The 23,985-nt window shown below is 51.2% G+C and overlaps 1 protein-coding gene across 2 annotated transcripts in view; it reads right to left on the bottom strand.

Annotated features, from left to right (window-relative positions):
• EPHB1 (EPH receptor B1) overlaps positions 1–23,985 on the bottom strand; it is a 428,957-nt gene that overhangs the window by 275,204 nt on the left and 129,768 nt on the right. For both annotated transcript variants that reach the window (XM_036851877.1, XM_036851878.1), the window contains exon 2: positions 22,096–22,160. In XM_036851877.1, the coding sequence (XP_036707772.1) occupies positions 22,096–22,160 (65 nt within the window). The remainder of the gene's footprint in view (positions 1–22,095; positions 22,161–23,985) is intronic.

Genomic DNA, 23,985 nt, shown 5'->3' with positions numbered 1-23,985 from the left:
GGCTGTCCTTTAAACTTGTACCGGGGCTTCTGAAGACCAGGCATGGTGCAGAGGAAAGATGGGTACGTGGAGAGCTGGCCCCGCCCACCCAGGCCTGTACAGTGACCCCATGGCCACTCCTTCTCCCCAGGCCCCTCCCAGCACTCTCAGGGGACCCCGTTCCCTCTCTAGCTGGTGGGCTCCTTCCAGGATCCTCGCACAGAGCCAGCTGCACCTAGACCTTGCTTCATTTCTCATTGAATCTCTAGATGTTGAGGAACCACTTTTTATTCCTTCTTTAGATTGTGTTATGTTCTATTTAAATGTGTTCGTTAAAGTTATATTCTGCTTGCCTGTTTTTTTGGAACCAGAAAGCAAATACATTAGGGAGAAGTCATTGCTGACAGTTGTTTCAGTTCAAATTTTCAGGCCTCTCTCCCATGGCTGTTTTGAAATTACATTTTCCCAGTTGACCCTACATGACTTCTGAGGGAAGGAAAGTATTTTTTTTGCTGTTCTGCAATTGTTTAAACACAGCAGGTCTCATGATCCATCATTTCATTGGGCTGCATGAGGTCTCAGCACAAACATGGGGCTCCTTTGTCAATGCACAGGTGAAGCCTGGGGTCCCAATTAGGGTGGGGACCTTGACCCACCCAAGACTAATGCAGCTCTGCTGTGTGGGAGCAGGACAGGAAGCCCACCTTTGGGAGCTCACCTTAGCACTGAGACTATCACCACCAGCACGCCCTTAAACAGACAGAATGAGGATTTACTCTCCTGTGGAGCTGGAATATTGAGAACATTTATCTTAGAAAATGACACTGATTGGTATTATAAGACCCAACGAGGTAATTGTTTCAAACATTAACCTCTCTGGGCCTCAGTTTTCTCATCTGTAAAATGAGGAATCATACTGGGTGACCTGGAGTCATAAAAATCTACAGATCTAATTGATTCCATGACAACTCCTAAGGGAGCGATCAAAACAAATTAGGGGGAATACAGCTGTATATTCAAAGGGAAAGAGTAGAGAGAAACTGAGAGAAAGGAAAATAACTCCTCGCTGTTCAGGAAAAGGTCATGATGGAGTCTTTTTATTTCCTTTTTTCATTCTTCTCCTGCCCGCGGGTGGTACGGGGGTTGGAAACAGCAATCAGAGGGGCCTGGAGGAGGTACAAATGCTCTCCAAGTTAGTGGCAATTAGGATTGGGGGCCTTGAAAGAGAAGATTTGGGGAAATCGAGATGAGGGTGGAATAGCATTCCCAGCAGGGAGGACAGACATTATTATTTGTTTATGATACTTGGAATCAGTGTCATTGGTTTATAGTTCTACCTCATTCATCCGCCAATGAAAAAAATATTTATTGAATGCCAACTTTATTCCAGGCATTCCATTAGCCACTGGGGATGCAGAAATATGAAGCTTATAATCTAGTGAGAGAAACAGAAATTAGACAAATGGTTATTAAAATAACTAAATTATTACAATTGTGCTAACTGCTGTGAGGAAAAATTTCAGGATGCCAAGTGAGGGGGGGTGTACTTGATATACAGAGGACTGGCAGAGAAGACCCTCCAAGTTGAGAGGGACGGATGGATAGAAGTTAGCCAGGAAAAGTGTGCATCTGCTGGGGGCAGAGAGGGGCAGAGAAGGGGCAGAGCATCGAGGCCCAGGAACAGCAAGTGCAAAGGCCCTGTGGTGGGAAAAGTGTCCTGGCACCATTGAGGAATGAAGAGTCATAAAAAACTGGAGGTGGCAGGACGAAGACTGGGGAGAGGATGAGTCTGGTGGAGAACTTCGAGTTTCATCCTGAGGGTAACTAGAAGGTATTGATGAGTTTTAAGGAGGAAAATCAGGTGATCAGAGCTGAGTTTTTGTTTTTTTTGTTCTTTTTTTTTTTAAATTATTTTATTTATTTATTTATTTTTGGCTGTGTTGGGTCTTCGTTTCTGTGCTAGGGCTTTCTCTAGTTGTGGCAAGCGGGGGCCACTCTTCATCGCGGTGCGCGGGCCTCTCACTATCGCGGCCTCTCCTGTTGCAGAGCACAGGCTCCAGACGCGCAGGCTCAGTAGTTGTGGCTCACGGGCCTAGTTGCTCCGCGGCATGTGGGATCTTCCCAGGCCAGGGCTCGAACCCATGTCCCCTGCATTGGCAGGCGGACTCTCAACCACTGCGCCACCAGGGAAGCCCAGAGCTGAGTTTTTAAAAGATTTCTCTGATGCAAAGTAGAGACTGGGTTGAACGAGTGCATGAGCGGGACATGTACATCACTGCCCTAGTCCAGGTGAGAGATAATGGTGGGATGGACCAGACCAGTGGACACTGAAAATATATCTTGGAGCAGCAGAAGCTCTAAGCTTTCATCAGCCAAGGTGGGGGAGGGGGGAGGGGGAGGGACAGAGAGAGGCTGCTTTAACCAGACCCAAGGGGCCGTGTGTTCCCTTAACACCCTTTCATGCATCAGGCCTGCCTCCCCAGCCAGGCTTTGAGGTACCCTGTGTCCCCGGGCACACCGCTTCCCAGATCCTTAAAAAGGGGGAGCTTCACCAGCATTGGATATATGACCCCATTGATATTCAGACCCAATTTCTTCTACCCAAGACCTGTGCTGGCTCCAGTCTCTGTGACGCATTCTCACTGCCTGTTCCAAAGCTAATTTCGTACGAAAGGTCTCCGTTCAGTGGCAGCTTCTCAGCCTCCACTTCTAGGCATCTGACACACTGCCTCCTGTGTTCCTTTCTATAATTATCTCCTCCCAGTAAAACAACAAACCACCGTAATTTGCTTATCAGATTGGCACAAAATTAAAAAGATAAAATATCAAGTCTCCGTAAGAATGTAGAGAAAAGGCCACTCCCAAGCCTATTGGTGGCAGTGTAACTGGTGGAATTTTTTAGATGTCAAATCAATAGTTTCTCTCAACATTTAAAAGGTTGGCCACAACTCAAATCAGTGGGGAAAAGGTGAATCATTTTTTAAAATTGTTGTAATAGCTGGGTAGCCATCTGGAAAAGAACACATAATTTTGCATCCATATTTCCTACCTTACTCCAGAAAAAAATTCTCAGTGAATCAAAGATTTAAACATTAAAAATGAAACCATAAAAATACGAAAAGAAACTATGGAGACAATGTAAGTATAGTAATTATGACATGAAACTCAGGAGCCACAAATGAACAGATCGATCAGTTCAGCTCCATGCATTTTTAATTGGCATGACAGAAATGATGTGATGTAGTCATATGATGGAGTACTATTTGGAAATAAAAAAAGAAGGAAGCGCTGGCACATGCAACAATCTCTAAAATGTGATGCCCAGTGAAAGAAGCCAGACACAAAAGACCACATACTGCAGGGTCCCATTTACATAAAATGTCCAGAAAAGGCAAATCTATAGACAGAAAAGTGTTAGTATTTCCCTGAGACCGTGGATGGGAAAGGAGAGTGACTGCAAATGGCATGAAAAATCTTTTTGGGGGTGATGGAAATGTTCTAAAATGGGATTGTGGTGATGATTACACAATTCTGTAAATGTACTGGAAATCATTGAATTGTACACTTAAAACGAGTAAATTGGGCTTCCCTGGTGGCGCAGTGGTTGAGAATCTGCCTGCCAATGCAGGGGACACGGGTTCGAGCCCTGGTCTGAGAAGATCCCACATGCCGCGGAGCAACTGGGCCCGTGCGCCACAACTACTGAGCCTGTGCGTCTGGAGCCTGTGCTCTGCAACAAGAGAGGCCGCGACAGTGAGAGGCCCGCGCACCGCGATGAAGAGTGGCCCGCGCTTGCCGCAACTGGAGAAAGCCCTCACGCAGAAACGAAGACCCAACACAGCCATAAATAAATAAATAAATAAATAAATAAATAAATAAAATTTAAAAAAAAAATTTAAAAAACGAGTAAATTTTATGACATGTAACTAATAACTAACATAGATTTTTCTGAAAAACACTCTTTGTTTTCTGGTCCAGCCTACACCTCAACACCCAACAATGCTGGCCTGGTCTCTATTATCCACAAACAGTATGCCCCTGGCAACTTCGTGCCCAATTTGTCACCACAATTTGCCATTTCTTCCGGAACGAAGTTCCTCCTATCTGACCTCTTTCTTGCTTTCCGTGGCCATGCACTAGGGCTAGCATTACCTCATGCCTGGACTCATGCCCTGGCCTGCTGTTTGGTCAGAGAGTAATGACAGCAGACCAGGCAAGAGACAGCCAGGGCTCAAGCCAGGGCCACATCCTCTCCCATCACTCAGAGACGGTGCCCAGTTTTGTCTCCTGATATTGTTGCTAATGTTCTGAAGCCTTTCTTCTACCCCATCCTCTTCCCATCTCAACTCCTCCAAGACACAGAACCGGAGAATAACAACCTGGCTGGAAGCCACTATAGTTCGTGTTGACCAAGACCTTTTGTTGACAAATGGGCATACTGAGGCCCAGAGACACAGTAGTGGCCCGGAGTCAGGCAGCTGATGGGTGGCGGAGCCTAGCACTCTCAGCAGCCTTTCCTTTGAGGGGCCTCAAGTCTTATTTCTCCCATGATGCCTTCCCAGCTTATATTCAGCTACCATCTTCCCCAATGCTTCAAGTATGGTTGAGCTATTCCACACAATTTAGCATTTGATAATACACTGCTTTGAACGATCCGTTAATTGCTTTGGTTTCCGCTACCAGGATGTGAGCTCCTTGAGGACAGGGAATTATGTTTTGACTAATTTATTAGTTCTGTCGACAGCGAAATTATTCTGTGCATTTAGCTTTGCAACACTGGTATTACATGATGACGTTTTTATTCAACGATGTCTGGGACCAGTGAAATCCGCAGGTTTCTTGGGGCTCTACCCTTACTCCCTTCTCCTCTCACTTTTTATCCTGGGTGATCTCAACCACACACAAGGCTGCAACCACCATGCGGTACATCACCTCTTCCCAGTGCTCAGACTTGTTTATCCAGCTGCCTGCTGGATATCTCCTCGTAACCTCCTGGAACTCACCTCCTTGCTCTCTGCAGTCCTGCTGCAGTCTCACAAATCCAACCTCCACCCACCCTCCCCAACGTGGACTTGCCCCCTAGAAGGCTGGACTGTGTTAGGGACCTCCTGATATTCCCAGTGCCTAGCCCTCTGTACATACTGACAAATTGAGGGAATGAGCAAGTTCCTGGTCTGTTCCTCAGCCCCTGGTCCTTGGCTGGGGACTTATAGCAGGTGCCACCAGGCTAACTTGTCCCTGGGAGAAGAAGAAACAAAGCAGCCTTGCACAACCAGCAGAATATTAACAACCTTTGAAAGGGCATTATTATTGATGCCAATGGACCACCTGTCCTTGAGATAAACATAATGAAGAAAACAATGACACCCGTTAGAAAGCACTTGTTCAGGCTTTCAGATCAGGACTTTGATGTATGATAAAGACCCCTGTAGGTTCCTCCAAGATCTCAGTTTCTCAGACTGGCTTGTTGGAGTCAGAACCTGCAGGTCTGTGGCTCTGGAGTAGCCCCCGAGTGCCTGCTGGCATTTGCTGTCTGGCCGATTGTGCGCATATGTGTGTATAGAACACACTGTTCTCCTTCAGAACCACCGCCATGAACTCCACTCACTGGTCCATCGACACTGCCCTTCTAGAACAATCTTCAGAAACACTAACACATTCTTTATCCTCCAAGGGTGGGCTTGGATTTCGGAAGCAGGCAAAGGTCCTCTGGAGCCCAATCTGATGAGTCAGATGGATGAGCAAGCTAAGAAATACTAGTTCTTGGTCAAAAATGAAGAACCACCATAAAATGAAGTTAAGAAGAGGGAGCTGATGCTACTTATGCCTCTGAAGACAGTCCCAAGCATGGAGTTCTGGAAAGATCTATGATCGCTGGCCCTTCCTTGGATTGCTGCACCTCCCTGGGCCGACGCTGCCCCTCCCAGAGCGCCCAGTGGCTGCCGTGGTGCTGCATCACAGCAGCTGCTGAGAATAAGCCACTTGCACAGGGCCTGTCCAGGAAGGGGTGCTCCTCTGGACACTGCTATTTAAGGTGAGGACAGAAATCATTGAAATTGGCATTTGGGCCTCTATTAGTCTAACAAGAGGCTCTTCTGATTTGTTTCCAAACCAGTTTATTTAACTCATTTTTAAAATAAAGAATTGAGCACCTACTACATCCCCAAGTAGTGGTCTTAGGTGTTGGTGACACAGCAGCGACTAAGAGACAAAGTCCTGCTCCCATGGGCCTGATAATCTAATGGAGCAAACCAGAAGATGAACAAGCAAACCAATTAATAGTATAAAGTTGAACAGTGTTAAATACTACTGAGGAGCAGGTAAGGGGTTAGCGAGTGACAGCTGGCAGTGGGGTCGTCAGAGGTCTCCTTTTGGGTAGCGATCTGAATGACACTCAGGAGCCCCCAGCCTGGAGGGCACAGGTGGGAGAAGCATCCCAGGCTCAGGGAACAAGAACAGACTCTCTGGCGGAAGAGTGTTGCCGGCATGTTGCCGAGAAAGCCAGGATGCCGGGGCGGCTGCCAAGCGGCGTAGGGCAGGGGGAAAGTGGGAGGAGGGGAGGCAGGAGAGGTGGCCGCGGGGCAGGCGGACCCCACCTTTGCCAGTTACAGCTCTGCAACCACACACAGCTTTCCGAGCTTCCGTTTCCTCATCTGCAAAACGCTCTTTACCCTGCAGTGTGTCACGAGGACTGAAAGATCATCACCTAGGTAAGAAATCACCTAGCACTGAGCCTGCAAGTAACCACCATTCACTAAGTACCAGCTATTATCATTACCATCAGCAGCAGCACCGCTGTTATGCTAACCTGAGCGTCCTGCTCTGGCTGACGCGTCAGGATGTGGAAATCATCTCCTCCGTTTTAGATAAATAATCCTACCCTTCCGTCAGCAGAAACTGCAGGGACTAAAGTGCTGAACTCGGTCTCCTTACAGACCCAGAGGGGCAGCCAGCAGCCTTCTCCCCACCCCTCCCGGAATCTCCAGGGCTGCCTCTGGGCAGGTTTCAGCATGGGCCCCCTTCCCTCAGCCAGGCAGTCCCTGGGCCACTGTCAGCCACCAGACCACAGGGAGACAAAATTGGACACACATCACAGGCTTTGCTCCCACTCAGCTTGCATTTGGGCACAAACTTTTGTTTGCAGGAACCTGCTATTTTGCAAACAGTCGCCATCACCACACCCCGTAGGACCCTAACTCCCATGGCGCTGCTCAATCAGGGGAAATCCAGAGACCTGCTTTCAGGCTCCCAGTAAGAGATGGCTGCTCTCTGAACAAGAAGAGAAGCCCACTGGGGCCTGGGCCACACACGACTTCACAGAGCCCACAGGAAGCCAGAGATTCTTCAGGACAGCAGATGGCTCGGGCAGGGCTGGGGCCACCGCCGCCAATCAGCCTGGATCCCAAGAACACAGCTCCTGTGTAGACAGTAAACTAAGCCTGAAAGAGTTTGGATATTAGACAAGCTTGAGGGCTAATTAAAATGTAAAACGTGGTCCGTGGGGCATAAATTCCTACAAGCCCAGAGGGATCTACCACTTAGTACACCAACCGAGCAAGGCGGCCATGTACTCAGTGGCTCCCCCGAGGGCTGTGAGCCCCGGCTCACCTCCCAGTATGCTTCATTTACCTCCTGATGTACTGGGCTGGGAGGACACGTTGGCCCCTGGTCATCACCATGGCCCTATGTGGTGTGCCAAGGCTTGGGGCAGGCACTGCTTCTGAGAGCCCAGAGCCTCGAAAGGGTACAAAGCGATGCATTTTCTAAAGGGTGCATAAGATGCAGAAGAGCAGGGGATAGGGGTGACAGACACAATTAGAATACGGAAAGAATTAGAGTATGGAAAACATACTTATTGTTTCCCAAAGCGGTCTCTAGAAATCTCCACAAAATCCTTCTGGAAATTTGGATGGTGGAAAAATGCAAGAAATACTGTGTCGAGGTGGGAGTGAGAGAAATGGTCCCAAGCATAGCATACCCAGTTTGTTCGGAAGGAGATTTTTGTGCTGAGCAGCAAAGGGTTGGGATGAAGAAGCACTGCTGTCACCCTGCCTAACCCTGAACCCCAGAGGTCATGGTGACCCCTGGCTTAGCTCAGTAGTTCAATGCACAGACTCTGGAGTCAGCCAGACCCAGCCCTGTGACCATGGACATGTCTTTAAACCTCCCTGAGCCTCGGTTTCCTTCTCTAACACAGGGATACTCAGGGTACCTACCTCACCAGATGGCTGTGAGGATTAAACGTGGTAATGCACCTGAAGTACTTCAACCTGAATAAGAGGCCCCTGCGAGTTGTGGCTATCAGCCCCCTGAGCACATCTCTCTGAGCACCAGGCATTTTTCCTTGAAAGTCTTGCTCTCCCTCCGTGATGTGTATGATCTACAACTCTCTCCTGTCTGTCTAGTTGTCTGCACCTGTGCATCATCTTTGGTGTGTGCACGTGTGCATATGTGCGCATACGTGTGTACATGTGTGCATGCATGCCTGCGTGTGCGTGTGTGTGTGTGTGCGTGTGTGTAGTTGGGGGCGCTGGCTGTGGCCCAGGTGGGGCCCGTGTGCCCTCCCTTGGGTATATGCCCACCCATCAAATGCCGTATAAGCTCTAGTCAGCCCACTCCCAGCCAGGGAGCGCCCCTCACTACACAGAGGCGCCATGGCTATGGGCCATGGGAGCCACATTAACAGAGGGCAAGGCCAGCCGGCCCGAGGTCCAGATGGCTTGCATCTCGGCATCCTGGCACATTTCACAGCCCAGTCTCTCAGCACGCCAGGAGAAACACTGAAGGCTTGTGCCTCGGGTGGGGGCTCCTTGTCCACAGCACCGGGGCCGCTGTAACTTCCACCAGGCAGCAGCATTTGGTACCAGGCCCTGCCTGGAGTGGGGTCCTCGGCCATTATGACAGCTGCCGCTGCTGTTGACACTGAAACAGTGACAAATTCATCCTTCTGACAAGATCCCTTTTAAATAATTCACAGGGAGCTGGGGATTAAGACACTGTTTCTCTCTGTCTCTGTTGAGATTTAAAACACCTCCAGCTGGGGTATTTAAAGAGCGTATAATAGGCTGCCCCTCTTGGGTCTCCCCTCCCCCTTTCCTCCTCTTTCCCATTTCCCAAACTCACCACCACCCCCCCCCCACCAGCCAGCACTATAACAAGGAGGCCCAGAAAATAAGAAAGAAAAAAAAGGAGGGAACCAGTGCTTGGCTGGTCACTATGGCAACGGTGGCAGGGTATTCAGCTGTCATTATCCCAGCGCCTCACACATGTGATTATCTTAAGCTGTCGGTTGAATGCAGTCCCCACTGCTGTCCAACAAGGCCTTGTCGAACAAGGCAGGGGCGGGAGCTGCGGGCCCCAGGCCCCCCCCCCCCAGCCTGGAACTGCTCTGCCCAGGCCTGGGCTCCATTGATGAGGAGCAGTTACCCCTGGGAGAGACTGATGGCATTTCCCTGCAGCCTGGAGGGATTTCCGCTCAGCACGCATAGCCAAGGCCAGCACACTGGGTTACAGGCCAAGGAGATGGGCTCTTCATTCCATGAGTGCAGAGAGTTTTGATTGAGTGTGGGCAGGCTGGCTGTGGCCAGCTGCAGCTGTCCTGGAGACAAGGGAGCAAGCCACGGGGGAGGAAGAGACTGGCCTTCCTAGAGGAGCTCCTGGCATCATTGCCATTCTCAGGGTGCAGGAAAATCACATCTGACCTGGGAAGGGGACACACTCCCTTCCATCCTGTCCCCTCCCCAACTCTGGGAATGTGGTCACTGTGTGTGATCCACTTTGAGGGACTGTGGCTGCTGGAGCTTGGTCCTGGGAAGCCTGGGGAGGACTTTGATCTCATGCTTTTGCCTCCTGGACTTTGCTTCAGACTGCTGCTGGGCTGAGGTTCCCAGGTCCCCCAACATTCTCTGAATGACACGATCACTGGTCACCCCCCACTAGGTACCACCCCCCACTAGGCATCACCCCCCACTAGACATCACTCCCCACTAGGCACCGGCACCACCGGCACCACTCCGGGTCCATTGTCCCTTTCAAAACTCTGCTCTCAGAATAAGCCCATTTCTGTAGATGTGCTCAGGCCGGCACAGCATGCAATGAGACCACAATCACCTGTGACTTGCCCCTGCCTTTCCTGAACCTGCATCTTGTGGTCAGTCCCCATGAATATGTGGCCAGCCACACGGAAGTTCCCACCACCTGAGGCACTGCCTACCCGGGTCACCCCTGGCTTGTTTCTCACAGTGACCCATTTACACCTAAACGCAAGTGTGGACCATTACCACTGACCATGTCAGTTTGAAGACGGAGCTCTCACTGAGCAAGATACGGCTGAATCTTGATTCAAACATCTTTCACGTGGTTGTCCTTTGTGACACTGGGAAATGTGCTGGGCATGCCTCTCTCCACCAGGAAGAGTGGTGAGTGGGACAGTACGTATGGAGATGAGGGTGTGCCACGACTAGACGCCCCCCATTCTGTTAGCAGAGGAGCACCTCACACGCAGGAGCGGCTGGGTCAGCCGAACTGACACGGGGGCCACTGGATGGGAAACAGCAGCTCACGGAGGCCCCTCACTTCTCTCCCTTCCCAGGAGTCCTCACTTCTTGAGCATTTGCCAAGGCCTGGGGGCGGGAGCTGACCACAGGCTCCTCCATCACCATCTGGAACCAGCCATCCCCAGGGACCACCTGTGTCCTCCTCTGGCTCCCTGGCCAGGCCTCACCTGCCCCGGGAACAGGGCTGCGCCCTCAAGGCTCTTCCTGGGCTTGATGCTCTGCCCCCAAACCCCACACGTCACACAGCGCTTGCTCCACCCCTCCCCAAACAGCCTGCTTTAAAAAGCAATTCATGGGTGCTTAACATGTCTACGTTTCACTGTCAAACCTACCCTTTCCCTTTGTAGAAAACTGGGAAACTTCTTCCTCTCCTTGCCCCCTGTTCTCTGGTTTCTCAACAGTGTTTGACTCACCCTTCCTCACTCTCATCCAGGGGCACAAGTACAAGTACAGGAGTGAGCTCTGTGGTCAGACAGGCCTGGGGTCAGTCTCGGCAAAACCCCTAAGCAGTCCTGTGACTTTGGATCATTGCCCCGAGCCTCAGTGTCTGCTCTGTAAAATGGGAGAAATACCCCCCTGGCTTGCGGGGTCCTGGTGAGAATTCAGCGAAGTGATACAAGTGATGTTCAGTGCCTGGTACACAGCTGGTACTTAATTAACAGTAACTAGTAGTAGCAGTAGTTATCACTATTCCTAATAAAAGCGCTATGAGTAATAACAGGGTGCACCCTCTGATGGTATTCTCGCAAGAGCCACAGCCTGACAGAAAGGCTGGAAATCTGATCTTGCATCTCAGGGGCCCCCTCACCCATCAATTCCTACCCTCATCCCGTGCAAGTTAAGTCCCTCAGACAAGAATCACTGAGACCACTAGCACTAGTCAGGGCAAGTGGTATTGACTAAGCTTTGGTGTTTCCAAAGAAGGTAAACACAATTTATGCTGTCAACCACTCTGTAAATAAGATCTTACATTACCCATGTGACAGAGGCAGAAGATGGGCTCAGAGAAGTTAAAGAACTCAGAGGAAAATGGAAATAAACCCAGCATATTAGATTGCAAATCCTGGGTTTGCTCCTTGATGCTACGGGAAGTACAGTGGGATTCAGGCCAAAGGATTCTTCTCCCTTGGGCCGTAGCTGGAGGTAAGGCCAAGGGTGTACCCCCAGGGCTGCCCTGTTCCCGCACAAGCTTGGCTTGTCCTTCCAGAGCCAGAAGATCCATGTCTTTTGCCCACCCTGATGCCCCTTCTCCGTCCGTTTTCCTCCTGTCCATCTTCTCCAGGCCTCTTAACTCCGCCTCACCTTCCTTCTAATGCTTCGTCCTCCCCTGTAATGTATTTCTTTCCTTCACCAGCGAGACCACTGGGGAGCTGTGCGTTCGGGCTGTCAGGGCAACGAGCCCCTGCGGACCCCCCTCAGCTGCATCCTGGTGCCTGTGTCAGGAGCCCCGTTTCCTTCCAGGGCCCCGAGGGCCACTCCAGCCTTTAACCTGAGAAGAGCTGTCACCAGGCAGCTGGTCCTCAGCCTCACATGTCGGTGGGAGAAAGGTTTCCAGGGTTGGGACAAGGGGCGTGCCAGGGATTTGCCATCCTAGGGGAGGTTTTAGAGAAAAGACACCTATCTGTCCGGACAAATGAGGGTTAAGCCTGCCTCTGAGAGGGGGAGGGGGACTGGGTGACCTCTGGGGTTCCCTCCCAGAGTTTGCGGACAGAAATATCTCCTGCTCTGCTGATGAATGAGTCTGTAAGGCATTTCCAAGAGCAAGAAAATCAACCTGCCAGACAGTAAGGTTCTGGTGAACCACCACAACTCCCAAAGTTCTTTAACACAGCAACTTGGAGAAGCATCTCTCCCTCAGTCAATCTCTTTCTCCACTCCACCCACATCCTTCCCCCCCCACACACACACATATATGCAGTCATACCCGATGTATTTCTGTTGCAGGAAGGGGGACCCCTTCAGGGCCCAAGAATGGGCTCTTGTCTAACACTCGTAAGTGAATTGTCCAAGGAGACACACGCACTGTCAAAGCAAGAGACTTTATTGGGAAGGGGCGCCTGGGCGGAGAGCAGCAGGGTAAGGGAAACCAGGAGAACTGCTCTGTCACGTGACTGGCTGTCTCCAGTTTTATGGTAACGGGGTTAGTTTCCAGGTTGTCTCTGGCCAGTCATCTTGCTTGGCCCATATTTGGTCTGACTCAGTGTCCTTCCCCTGGTGTGCGCATCTCTCAGCCAAGATGGATTCCAACGCGAAGGATTCTGGGAGGTTAGAGCAGGACATAGGGACTGGCGTCTCCTCCCTCCTTTTGGCCCCTCCCGAATTCTCCGGTTAGTTCTCACGGCAGCACCGTGTTCCTTATCGGTACCTCTTGCTTCGATGCAACTCGTGCAAGTGGCTATCATCATGCCTGGCCCAGGCAGGCAGTTTCGGTCAACGGTTCTCTAGCATTTCTGCAACCAGTGCAATGATTAATATTCTACTCAATGTAATAATTCATATTCTAACCAATGACACTGGTCATCTGTAACATTCTAGTCACCTCTCTGTCAAAGGCATACATGTGCCCACAGAAAAGAGCTCATATAAAAGCCCTGTGACAGACAGCAACCACACAAGATGAAGCCAAGCAGAACTCTGCCCTTGTCCAGCCCACCTCTCCTCCCCTGGGATCCACCAGCCTCGGCCAACCCACCCCAGGGCCGTCACACTTCCCAGAGCAGCATCTGAACCCTGTGGAGCGCCTTCCACCTCCCCAGGGTCCCGCCCCTGTGGCTCTGTCCTGAGCCCCCAGGCCTTTGTCTATCACTCTCTCTGTCAAGCAGGTGATTTTAAACTTCCATTCCTAAAAGACACATATTATATAAAAAAAAATGTTTTAAGTGCCTTGGGGTGTTTTGTTCCTCATTGTTTCATAAAAGTGACATTAATAGCCAGAGAAGAGCACTGCTGAGTGCAATTACAGAGGATGTTTCAGGTATGAAAGCTGTTTTGAGCCTGCTAATGTTTCCTAATTACAGGCCTTTTGGTAGCGAGAGAAAAAGATAAAGAGTGGGTGGGAGGCCCAGGGTGGGAGCTCTGACTTATCTCAGGGGTTTACCTGAAGAGGGCAGGGGAGGGGTGGGAAGGGGAGAGGGAGCAGGGAGGTCAGAGACCCACCTGCTGGGAGGCAGGGCCCCTCCCAGAGGAGAAAGCAGTACTAATTCCTGGGTAACAGCTCAGGGAAAGGATACCACCCATGTCCTGAACTGTGAGAAAAACCTTTTAGATACTGAACCTGAATTCAAGGAACCCTCAGCAACTCAAGCTGGCAGTTCCTTTGGAAGCCACCCTCTGGAGACACTGTAGCATTTCACTGGGAAAGAGGGTACAGCCTGGTTGCCAGCAGGAGAGCAGGCTGGATGTTAGAACTGGCGCTTTCTAGCCATGTGACCAGAGGCAATTTAACAGCTGTTCTGTGCCTCAGTTTCCTCATCTGTAAAACGGGGCTGTTGTGAGGATTGATGCACGCCTGGCTGTAAAGCACATGGGGCCTGTGATACAGTGCTAGATTTCCTCTTTCTCTGCCGAGCACCTGTTCAGTTCTCTGGTACCCACATCCCGATTCCTTCTGGGGAATTACTCCCTCCAGCCTGTCAGTCCAAGGCTTCTGGTGGGCTCAGCACAACACGGGGTTGGAACACAGGACCTGGGAGTACCATTCAGTACTTCCTGGATGCAGGGACTGGATCAGGGCAGGCACGGGAGTCAAACTGATCCAGTCAGGCCCATTCAGGGCTAATTCCAGGGCTTCTGCTGGGGGGACCGGGAGGAGGTACTTGGTCTTCCCCAGGGGACACGGATGGATGTGGTTGTAGGGGCGGGAACCTCTGCAGACTTCTTATGACCAAGAGGAGCCCCAGCATGGAGCCAACACCAGGGGAGTAGAGAGAGGAAAAAGGGGGTGGGAAGAGAGAGAGAGACATTGATCCTAAGGATCTGGACCAGCCACACATGAAGCCACATCAGCCACTGGACCATTCATTTACATGAGCCAAGATACCTTCCTTAAGATTGACTTATGCTTTGCTGTCCCTGGCCACCAGGAAGCCCTGACTGATACAAAAGTGTGGCTCCCAGCAATCAGCAACCAGGTCCAACGCCCCCAAGTCCCAGGCAGGGGTACCAGTCTGAGAAAGGATGACCAACTCTGTCCCGCCCTGCCTGCCTGCCCCTGGCATGGCCGGAAATTCAAAAACCGCACAACTCCATTCACAGAATCATTTTGCCCAGAGTTAAATGTCTCTTGGAGTTGCCTAATTTAGCTCAGACTTTTCTGTCTTAATTAGCATGATTGAGTCATCAAAGGAAGAAAAGAGAAAATCCAGACCTCCAGAGGGTGAGTACTATGCTAACACTTCCCGAGTGTTTACCCAGGAAAACTTTTCACCGACATGGTTTCATGTATGGAACAGTTCCCATCCTCACTCTGCTGAGCAGAGGAGGAAACTGGGACTGAAGGAGTCTGCATGACGGGCCCACGATCACGCAGCCAGGGAGCTGCAGGGCGGGAACGGGAGCCAGGTTATTTGATGTCAAGGCCTGAGGCCTTCACTGCTCCATAAACCTCTCACCCAGCAGACCAGCTAAATTTCAATTGATTTTGCTTGGCCTTGGAACGAATGGGATGTTATTAGGGTGGATTTCTCTCCAGAGCGTACTGTCCTTATTCCCAGGAGGTGGGCAGCCGGCGAGGGTGCCTGGATCTGACAGACAAGGAGACAGGAGCCTGCCAGGAGGGTCTCCACATGGACAAGGGGGGCTGTGAGGGAGGAAGACCCCGGTGCACCACTCTCATGGGCGTGCATCCTGTGTGGGGAGTTAATTTATCAGACACAGGCATTCAAATGAAGGTCGTTCCCTTCACACTGGCCTCCCTGGAAGCTCTCCACTTAGTCCAATAATCCTCCCATCATTTAAGATTTTTCCAGAACTGTGGGAACTGCTTGCAGAGGCATAAGGTGAAATAAGCTCGTTTAACTTCATACACACACAGACACACATCACATCACATAGAAATACACACATATATCACATAGAAATACTCGGATGCACATATATACACAGACACATACACACATATATACATACATGTACCTGGATACACACACATGCAAACACACATATCACATATATATACACACACAGATGCACAGACACATACATATACACACATGCACACTCACATGGAGCACAGGCACGCACACACTCAGCCTGTTCATCCTGAAGGCTCATCAGGCTTGGCTCCAGATTCCTTTTCCATCGTTCTTCGATCAACCTCCCCCACTTCCCATGATGAAGATTTGCCAATATTGAAGTAGAGAACAGAGCATGTCATGGGCTGTGGTTTCAAAGGGCAGCACAGATGGAGTTGCAGTCTGGAAGCCCGTGGAGCGCTCTTTGAAGGTAACTCAGGATCTGTAGATGGTCACACGGGGGCCACACATCCCACAGACACAGAAACCTACACATACAGAGGTCACTGGCCGCCCACATGCAAATAGCCAGTGAGCCCTGGCAAAACTCTGTGAAAGTAAAAGGGCTTGCTTGGATTTCCAGCAAGCAAGTTGAAGAAGCCTCACTATCAGAGGGACCCAGGCTCACCTTCCTAATCCATCACAGCCAGTGTCTGAAAGCAACTGGGACCTTCTGGTGGGTGTCCTCGTCTCCTCTCTCATGCTCATCTCAGGAGAGGTGGCTCCATCTGCACCACTAATTAGCTTCTTTAAAAAGATATGGACAATCAATTGGGTATTGAGAGGGCTACAATAAACCTAAATTGAGCATCTCCTAAATTCAGAACCCTGGGTTGAAGATGCAGGGAAGTATCATGAATGCTCCAGTCCTTCCTCATTTATTTGGCCAACAGACATTTACTGGAGCCTGTCCCCTGCTGGACCAGTGCTGGGCACCAGGGACAGAGATGAAGCTACTCCATTCTCTGGCCGGTGGGAGAAAGCGCACATCAGCACAGGTTTATGGACAGTACATTAGAAGTCGGCACCAAGCCCTCTGCTTTAAGAAGAGGACCTCTACCACAGAGTGCTGGTGGGGAGGGGCGTCCAGGAGGGCTCCCTGAGGGGAGGAGAACGGAGCTGACACTTGAGGGACAGAGAGTGACGCAAGGAGGGAGGGCAGTGGAAAAGGAAAACGGTGGAGAGGGCCAGGCAGCATCTAGGAACTGGGGCGGACTGCTAAGATGGACCACGCGACCACGAAGACTAGCACTTACTGAGCTCTGCCGGTGGCCGAGCACAGCACCGAGGGTTTGACCACGGGACCTCTTGGAGCTCCCCCGCTGCCCAGAGCTCCTGAAATTGAAGGTCAGGACCCTTCTGGAGCAGGGCTGGAAACAAGGGTTTGGGAGAGGTAACTGAAGGCAGCCTGAGGGAGGAGGGTGAGGTCAGCAGGGTCATGGGTGAGGGTCCCAGGATGCCCTCTGATGGTACCTCAGCCCCTCCCTGGCATTTGTTACTTTAGAAATGTATTTGTTACTTTCTCCCTCTGCTCACCAGGTGGCCTCTGATTCGGGTTAAAACTAAAGGCTTTAAATTAAAGCTGCAATTAGATTATAAAGCAACATTTTGCCATTTGAACAGAAATACTTTCTGCTTTTGACACGTAATATTATAATCCACTTTCCAGCAATATAGCTGAAAACAATTTGCGGGCTATGTGTGGGTGGGCAGTCCAACTCCTTCCCACATCTGGCAGTCCTCAAGTACAGGGGTGAAGATAACTAGTGACCCCATAAAAGGAAGTCTCTTGGTCTCTCTCTGGGGAGCCCACCTCACAGACAGTGCACTGTGGATAGGGTTCATTGAAATGCCAGCTGTACCCCCTGGCAGAATCATGGTGCCTCTTCTGGATGAGGCCAACCCAGTTCCCTGGAGACCCACAGGCTACCAGAACAATGCCCGCCCACCCTTCAACATCTTACGCATGCATGGTATCCTGACTGCAGGGACCATCTGAGGCCTTTGTCCCCTTTCTGGGGTTGTGGGGGCAATTTCCTCCCCCACTGGATCCCAGGAAGATGTGGACCACCCACCCAGCCTCCTGACTTCTCAAATGCCCGGCCCTGGCCCCACTCTCTGGACCCCTTCATCACCCAGAAATACTCTGTTTGTCTTAAATCTAAGCCCTGACTCAAGGCCACAGCCTCCGGTCCTCCTCCAGTCTCACCAAGACCATCATCTGGGCCCCCGTACTTTGTCACATGGTCAGTCCCTCCTGGCTTCACTCTTCTTCTCGTGGGGTCGATGCCACGCTGCAAGATGCCGACCCCCTGCTGCCAACGTCCTCAGCCCCTGACCCTCCGGACCCACCATTCTTGCACAGCCATAACTCAGGGTGACTCCGCCGCCAGGTACACCTGATCAGGGCCGTCACAAACACACGGCCTCGACCTCAGCTAGGCCCTTATTCCAGCCACATTGCTTCCAGACAAGTCCAGCCTCTCTCCAAGTCACCAGCAGTGGCAGTTACTTCACACCTTTTCCTCCCTCCTAAAACCTGCTACTCAAGACTCCCTACCTCATAACCTGTGTAAAGCTATCAACAATGCCTGAACTTGTATGGTACTCAGTTCACAAGTGGGAAGACGAAGGTTCAGTGAAGTGGAGTAACTCACCCAAGGTCACACAGCTAGTAAACATCAGAGCTGGGATTCAAGCCTGGCTGTCCTACTCTGGATTTAAGCATTCTCCCTTCTCCGACTCCCTGGCTCTCAATCCACTCTGCAGTGGTAGTGGCATGTGGGCAGGGGAAAGTATTTTATCACACACATTGTTTAAAATTTCTGGCCAATGCTTGTTGATAATACGAAGGAAGAAAGAAAAAAAAGAAAAGACTCCCCACCTCCACTCTCCAAACCTCCCCTCCAGCCTCAGAGAGAAGGTAGGAAGTTGAAAAACTTTTCTCTTTGATGGCTTCTGTCTCCAATCCTGAGCACGCCCATCTCTCTGAAGGCACCCGGTCACTGCACTGCCATTTCAACAGCAAAGGAGTCCCGTCCCCTGAAAGGCACCCACGCCCACAGCCCCCCGTTCCCTCCGCCCCCCCATGCTCTGTATTCTCTCTCCTCACAAGCTGCTGCTTCCATCTCCACACCTCCCACTGACCCTTCAACGCCCTGATTTCTGGCTTCTGACCCTGGTCCCCTCTGAAGCCATCAGCACGGGTCACCAACAAGGTCCCTGTTACCAAGCCCAGTGGAAACATGCAACACCCAGCAGCACTTTTGCCCCACTTCCTTCTTGATGCCTCCTCCCTTGGCTTCCGTGAGAAGACCACCTCTTGGTTTTCTCCTGCCTCCCAGACCACTCCTTCTCATGCCCGTTTCAGGTTCCTCTTTCTCTATTCGACACTTCAGTCAGGTCACCCATCCCGAGTTCTCACCTCTTCCCCCTCCAGACACTCTCCCTGGGAGACTGCAGCCACCCCCTGGGCTCGCCTCCCACACGTGAGGCTGCCTTCTCATTCCACTGCCCTGGAGTCACGTGCTAATGGGCCCCTCCCCAGGGGTGCCCAGGGGCACTTCAGCTTCAGGAGCTCAGCCCCCTTCCACCAAGCGTGCGCCTCCTCCTGTGTCCTCATCTCCAAGAACGACACCAGCAGCCACCCACTTGCCCAAGTCAAGAACTGTCAACAGGGCTTCCCCGGTGGCGCAGTGGTTGGGAGTCTGCCTGCCAATGCAGGGGACACGGGTTCGAGCCCTGGTCTGGGAAGATCCCACATGCCACGGAGCAACTGGGCCCGTGAGCCACAACGACTGAGCCTGCGTGTCTGGAGCCTGTGCTCCACAACAAGAGAGGCCGTGACAGTGAGAGGCCTGTGCACCGCGATGAAGAGTGGCCCCCACTTGCCGTAACTAGAGAAAGCCCTCGCACAGAAATGAAGACCCAGTGCAGCCATAAATAAATAAATAAATAAATAAATAAATAAATAAATAAATAAAAAGAACTGTCAACAAATATACGTTGAAATATACGTAGTGAGCTAGGTGCCAGTTTCCAGTGGTGAACGAATAGAGTCCAGGCCGCCATGGAGACCACACTGTGGCCAAAGTGGGGGAGGGGCGGAGATGGGTCCAATACTAACACAGAGAGATGTAAAATTTGCAGCTGTGAAAAGTGCTGTGAAGTAAAGCTCCCCGGCCCTGAGACAACCTGTGACGGAGGACCTAACATGGCTGGGGATGCAGGGAAGGTATCACGAGGATGGGCGGAGTGGGCTGAGGCCTGAAGACGAGAGAGGAAAGTCAAGAACGGCTCTGGTTTCTGGCCTTCACAATGTGCTAAGACGGCGCCCACGTGTGCCGGTGGGGGAAGGAAAGGAGGGTGAATTCTGCTCGGGCCATGCTGAGCAGCCAATAAAAGACAGGGCAGGTGGTGGATATGTGAGCTGGGCCAGGGACAAACTTGGGAGTCACCGGTGTGTTCACGGAATCAGAGGCAACTCTCCAGGATGAGAACACAGGGAGGCGGGGCGAGAGCTTGGGTGGAAGTGTGGTCCTCGATCCGCCCTCTCGCCCAGGCCAAGGGCCTGCCTGACCCTCCTGCTGCTCGCCCTAAACCAGACGGGCTCAGAAGCTGCTGAGGGCACCAGGAGAACTATCTGGCGGTGTGTTCCTGGGAGAAGAGCAATGAGGGAAAGGCCGCCAAGCGTGGCTGGTAACCAGGGAAGGGTAAGCAGAGAGCAGCCCAGCCAGCTGCCGTCTCTACAGGGCATCTCTTGACTTTGAATGTTTCCCTAAAGGATGATCTTCCTTGGGAAAGGAGATGAGAAGTTTAAAGAAGACAGGTGGTGTGTACAGAAATCAAGGGAAAAATGAACCATCTCATTGTTGCCTCGCGAGAAAACATGCAAACCTTCAAACAACAACGTCACTTGTAAAAGAGTGGCAAGTTCTTAATGTCCAGGCCACCTGAAGAGCTGCCGCCTCGTCGGCTTTGCATAAAGTCCCTACTGGGAGTGGGAAGTGTTCCCCAGTGGCCCAGTGTTCCCAGCAGGATTTGGACTTCGTCAGAGAGGGCAAGATGTGGCCCTGCTCCCACCCCTGCTTTGGGAAACACAGCTCACGCTAGACTTTGCCCTCCTGCCCCAAGGCTTGATGCTTGCACCTAGGGTGGTGAAAGTGAGAAACCAGGGGAGAAGGTGCAGGTGAGGCCACAACCTGCCTCGGGCCCTGAATCCCAGTGTCCCTAAGGCAGAAGTGGGTGTGTTAGGACTGACAGTGACGTGCACCCCAGGGTGCAGAGAGGCCCTGGGCTGCAGGTGACCAAAGGTAGGGAGGAGAGAGGAGGTGTAGGGCAGCTAAGGGGACCTAGCTCACCCCACGCCTGCCAGCTTCAACCCCTTGCCGGGATGAAGTGTCCACGCACTTCTCCCGTCCTCTCCCTTCATGATTAAGCCCCACAGCGAGCCCGTCACTCAAGTCAGGGATGTGAATCTCATCCCTACTCCTCTCTCGGCCTCTCTTCTCCACAGTCCATCCATTGCCAAACGCTGCCAATGCCTCCTGCTTAGCTTTGCTCCAACTGTCCTACATATTTCGTTTTAATTTGACGCTTCCGACCCATCTGAGACAGCTAAAAGGACCTCTTAAAGGCCTTTCTCTCAACTGTTCCCTACAATCCTGTCAGCAAGCGTGACAAGATCCGTCCATTACCTATAGGATAAATCCAAACTGCTAGCTCAGCACGGCAGTCCCAGTTCCCCACCCTGTGCCCCAGTCAATCCACACCCCAGCCCAACCTCAGCACTGCCCACACCCTGCCCTGGTCCAGATACACAGACTCTCGCTCTTACATCTTTTCATGACCCCTTCCCTTTTAACCAGCTATTCCTCCTACTTGGAATATCTTTCCAGTTCCCCATTCACTACCTGTCGAACTCCTACTCCCTCTCCAAAACCCAGCTCGCGTGCACCTTCTCTATAAAGGCTTCATGTCTCCCTCTGAAGTGCCTCACTCCCAGCTCTGTGCCAACACCTGCCTGTCGACCTCTCCACTGCCACAAAGGAGAGATGCATTTCAGCTCATTCATGAACATGGTGGATCCCACAGGAGGCCATGAGCTCCTCAAGGCTGTTTCATCTTTGTAGCTACAGGGTCTGGCCAGCTGCATGAGCACTGAACAAATGAATGCAGAACATCTCTCTAAGGAAACGTCAGATGAAAGAGAACCTCCGCCCTTCTGAACTCCAGCTCCTCCTCATGCCCTTGCCTTTCTGCAGCCCCATGGGTGGCAAGGATGTCTGCCCCATCATCACTGGCCTGACGGCCCAGCTATTGGCAGCCACTGGCCCCAGTCCCACACAGACCCTGGTCACCTGGAGGACTGATGGTCTGCAACTCCACACCAGGGAGCAGCTCAGGTCTGAAGGCCCTGCTGCTGCCTCTCTGTGGATGGACCGTGGACACAGCCATTCACGCCTATATTCCACGTCCCAAAGGGGCAAGTCGGGCTCTGCTCCCACGACTACTCATCAGGATTGAAGGACGGATGGTCTGACACTCACCCCTGATGCGGGATTGGCGGTCCAGCCCAGCTCTGCAGTAGCCGTCCTGGTGTCCATTAATGTTTCTGCAGATCAAAAAAAGAAAAAATGGTGAATCAGAAGGGTGACTGGACAGTGGCCCTTATGTTCTTGAAGTTACTTATGACTGTAAATATCAGGGATAGGAGCCCTGGGCTCCTTTGCCAAGCCCACGGCTCAGAGGAGGAAGAGGTCTGCTAGGAGGATGCAGCTCGTGGCAGAGCTAGGCACAGACCTCAGGTGTCCTGATGCTAAGTCTCTACCTGAATGACCCCAAGCCACCTGGGTGGGGTGAAGTCATCTGCCTACTCATCACTTTAACCCTGAGATGCAGCTTCTTCCCACAGCACTCTACCTCCGGGGTCTTCCCAGGCCATGTTGACCCAGTAGCCAAACCTAATTCCTTCCTCAAACCTTCCTCGGCCACCTCCTTCTGCCCTCTTCCTCCCCACTCCTTCCCCACCCTCCAGCCTCATCTGCCTGCGCTCCTTTCTCCCCACCCTTCTCCTCCACCTCCCCTCAGGCCTCCGTGTTGACACTCTTGGCCGATTTCCCTTCAACCCCTCTGGCCCCAACACTCAGCCCTCCTGCAGGTCCCTTTGCCCCTGGGCCCAGATACATGGCCAGCCCCTTTCCCAAGACTCTGCTGCGGGCTCACACAGCTTTGGCAAAGCCCTTATCCCGAACATAAATGCACATCTCAGACCCCAAGGGACTGCTTCCTGGTCACCAATCCCTCTGGCCAGTAAGGGAAAGACAGACACCCTGACTTGGCTGTGAGTTCCCAGGGGCCACCAGGGTGGCTACAGTACACACGCCGAGATCACCGGGCACCATGTAGTGATCATAGAGCTGATAGTTATTATACCTGTTTTCTGGAGGATAGTAGTAAAGTGTCCTGAAAACGGGGCAGCTTTTTCTTTTTTCTTTCTTTCCTTTTCAATCTATTATTGACTTCTGTCAGCCCCACCTCTCAAGGGAAACTCCTCCCCAAAGGCTGATAAGAGCTCTGATCAGCAAATCCAAAAGCCCCTTTGCTTTGTTCGTTTTGTTTTTTTTAACAGCTTTGTTGAGGTAGAAATCACATGCAATAAACTGCGCATAATTAAAGCACACAATTTGGTAAGTTTTGACATATATTTATAACCATCACCACAATCAAGATAATAAACATATCTGTCATTCCCAGAAGTTTCCTGTCCCTCTGTAATCCCTCCTTCCCTCCTACCCCTGCCCCACCCTGCCACTGTCCCCAGGCAATGACTGACCTGCTTTCTGTCACTATAGGTTAACTGGCATTTTCTAGAATTTTACATCAATGGAATCATATAGTATACACTGTTTTCCTAATCTGGCTTCTTTCACTCAACACAGTTGTTTTTAAGATTCATCACGTTTGTGTGTAACAATAGTTCATTCCTTTTTATCACCGAGTAATATTCCATTGTATGGAGAGACTGCATTTTGTCTACCATTCACCTGTCATTTCCAGTTTGGGGCTATTACATGAGAGTTCCAGTTCCTCCACATCCTCACCAACACTTGGCAGGGTCAGTCATTTTTAATTTTGGCCATTTTAACGGAAGTGCAGTGGTATCTCATTGTGGTTTTAATTTTCATTTCCTTAATAAAGAATGATGTTAAGCAGCTTCTCACATGATTTTTTGTCATCTGTATCTTTCTTAGTGAAGCATCTGTTTAATCTTTCCATTTTTAAATTGGGTTGCTTGTTTCCTTGTTGTTGAGTTTGGTAACTTTTTTTTTTAAATTTATTTGGCTATGTCGGGTCTTAGTTGTGGCACACGGGTCGTTGCAGCATGCAGGATCTTTCACTGCAGCAGGCGGGCTCTTTGCTGTGGTGCACGGGCTCCA

The sequence above is a fragment of the Balaenoptera musculus genome, chromosome 4 (assembly GCF_009873245.2).
Source record: "Balaenoptera musculus isolate JJ_BM4_2016_0621 chromosome 4, mBalMus1.pri.v3, whole genome shotgun sequence".
Taxonomy (NCBI): Eukaryota; Metazoa; Chordata; class Mammalia; order Artiodactyla; family Balaenopteridae; genus Balaenoptera; species Balaenoptera musculus.
The sequence above is the reverse complement of the archived record's forward strand: the minus strand, read 5'-3'. Positions and strand labels throughout refer to the sequence as shown.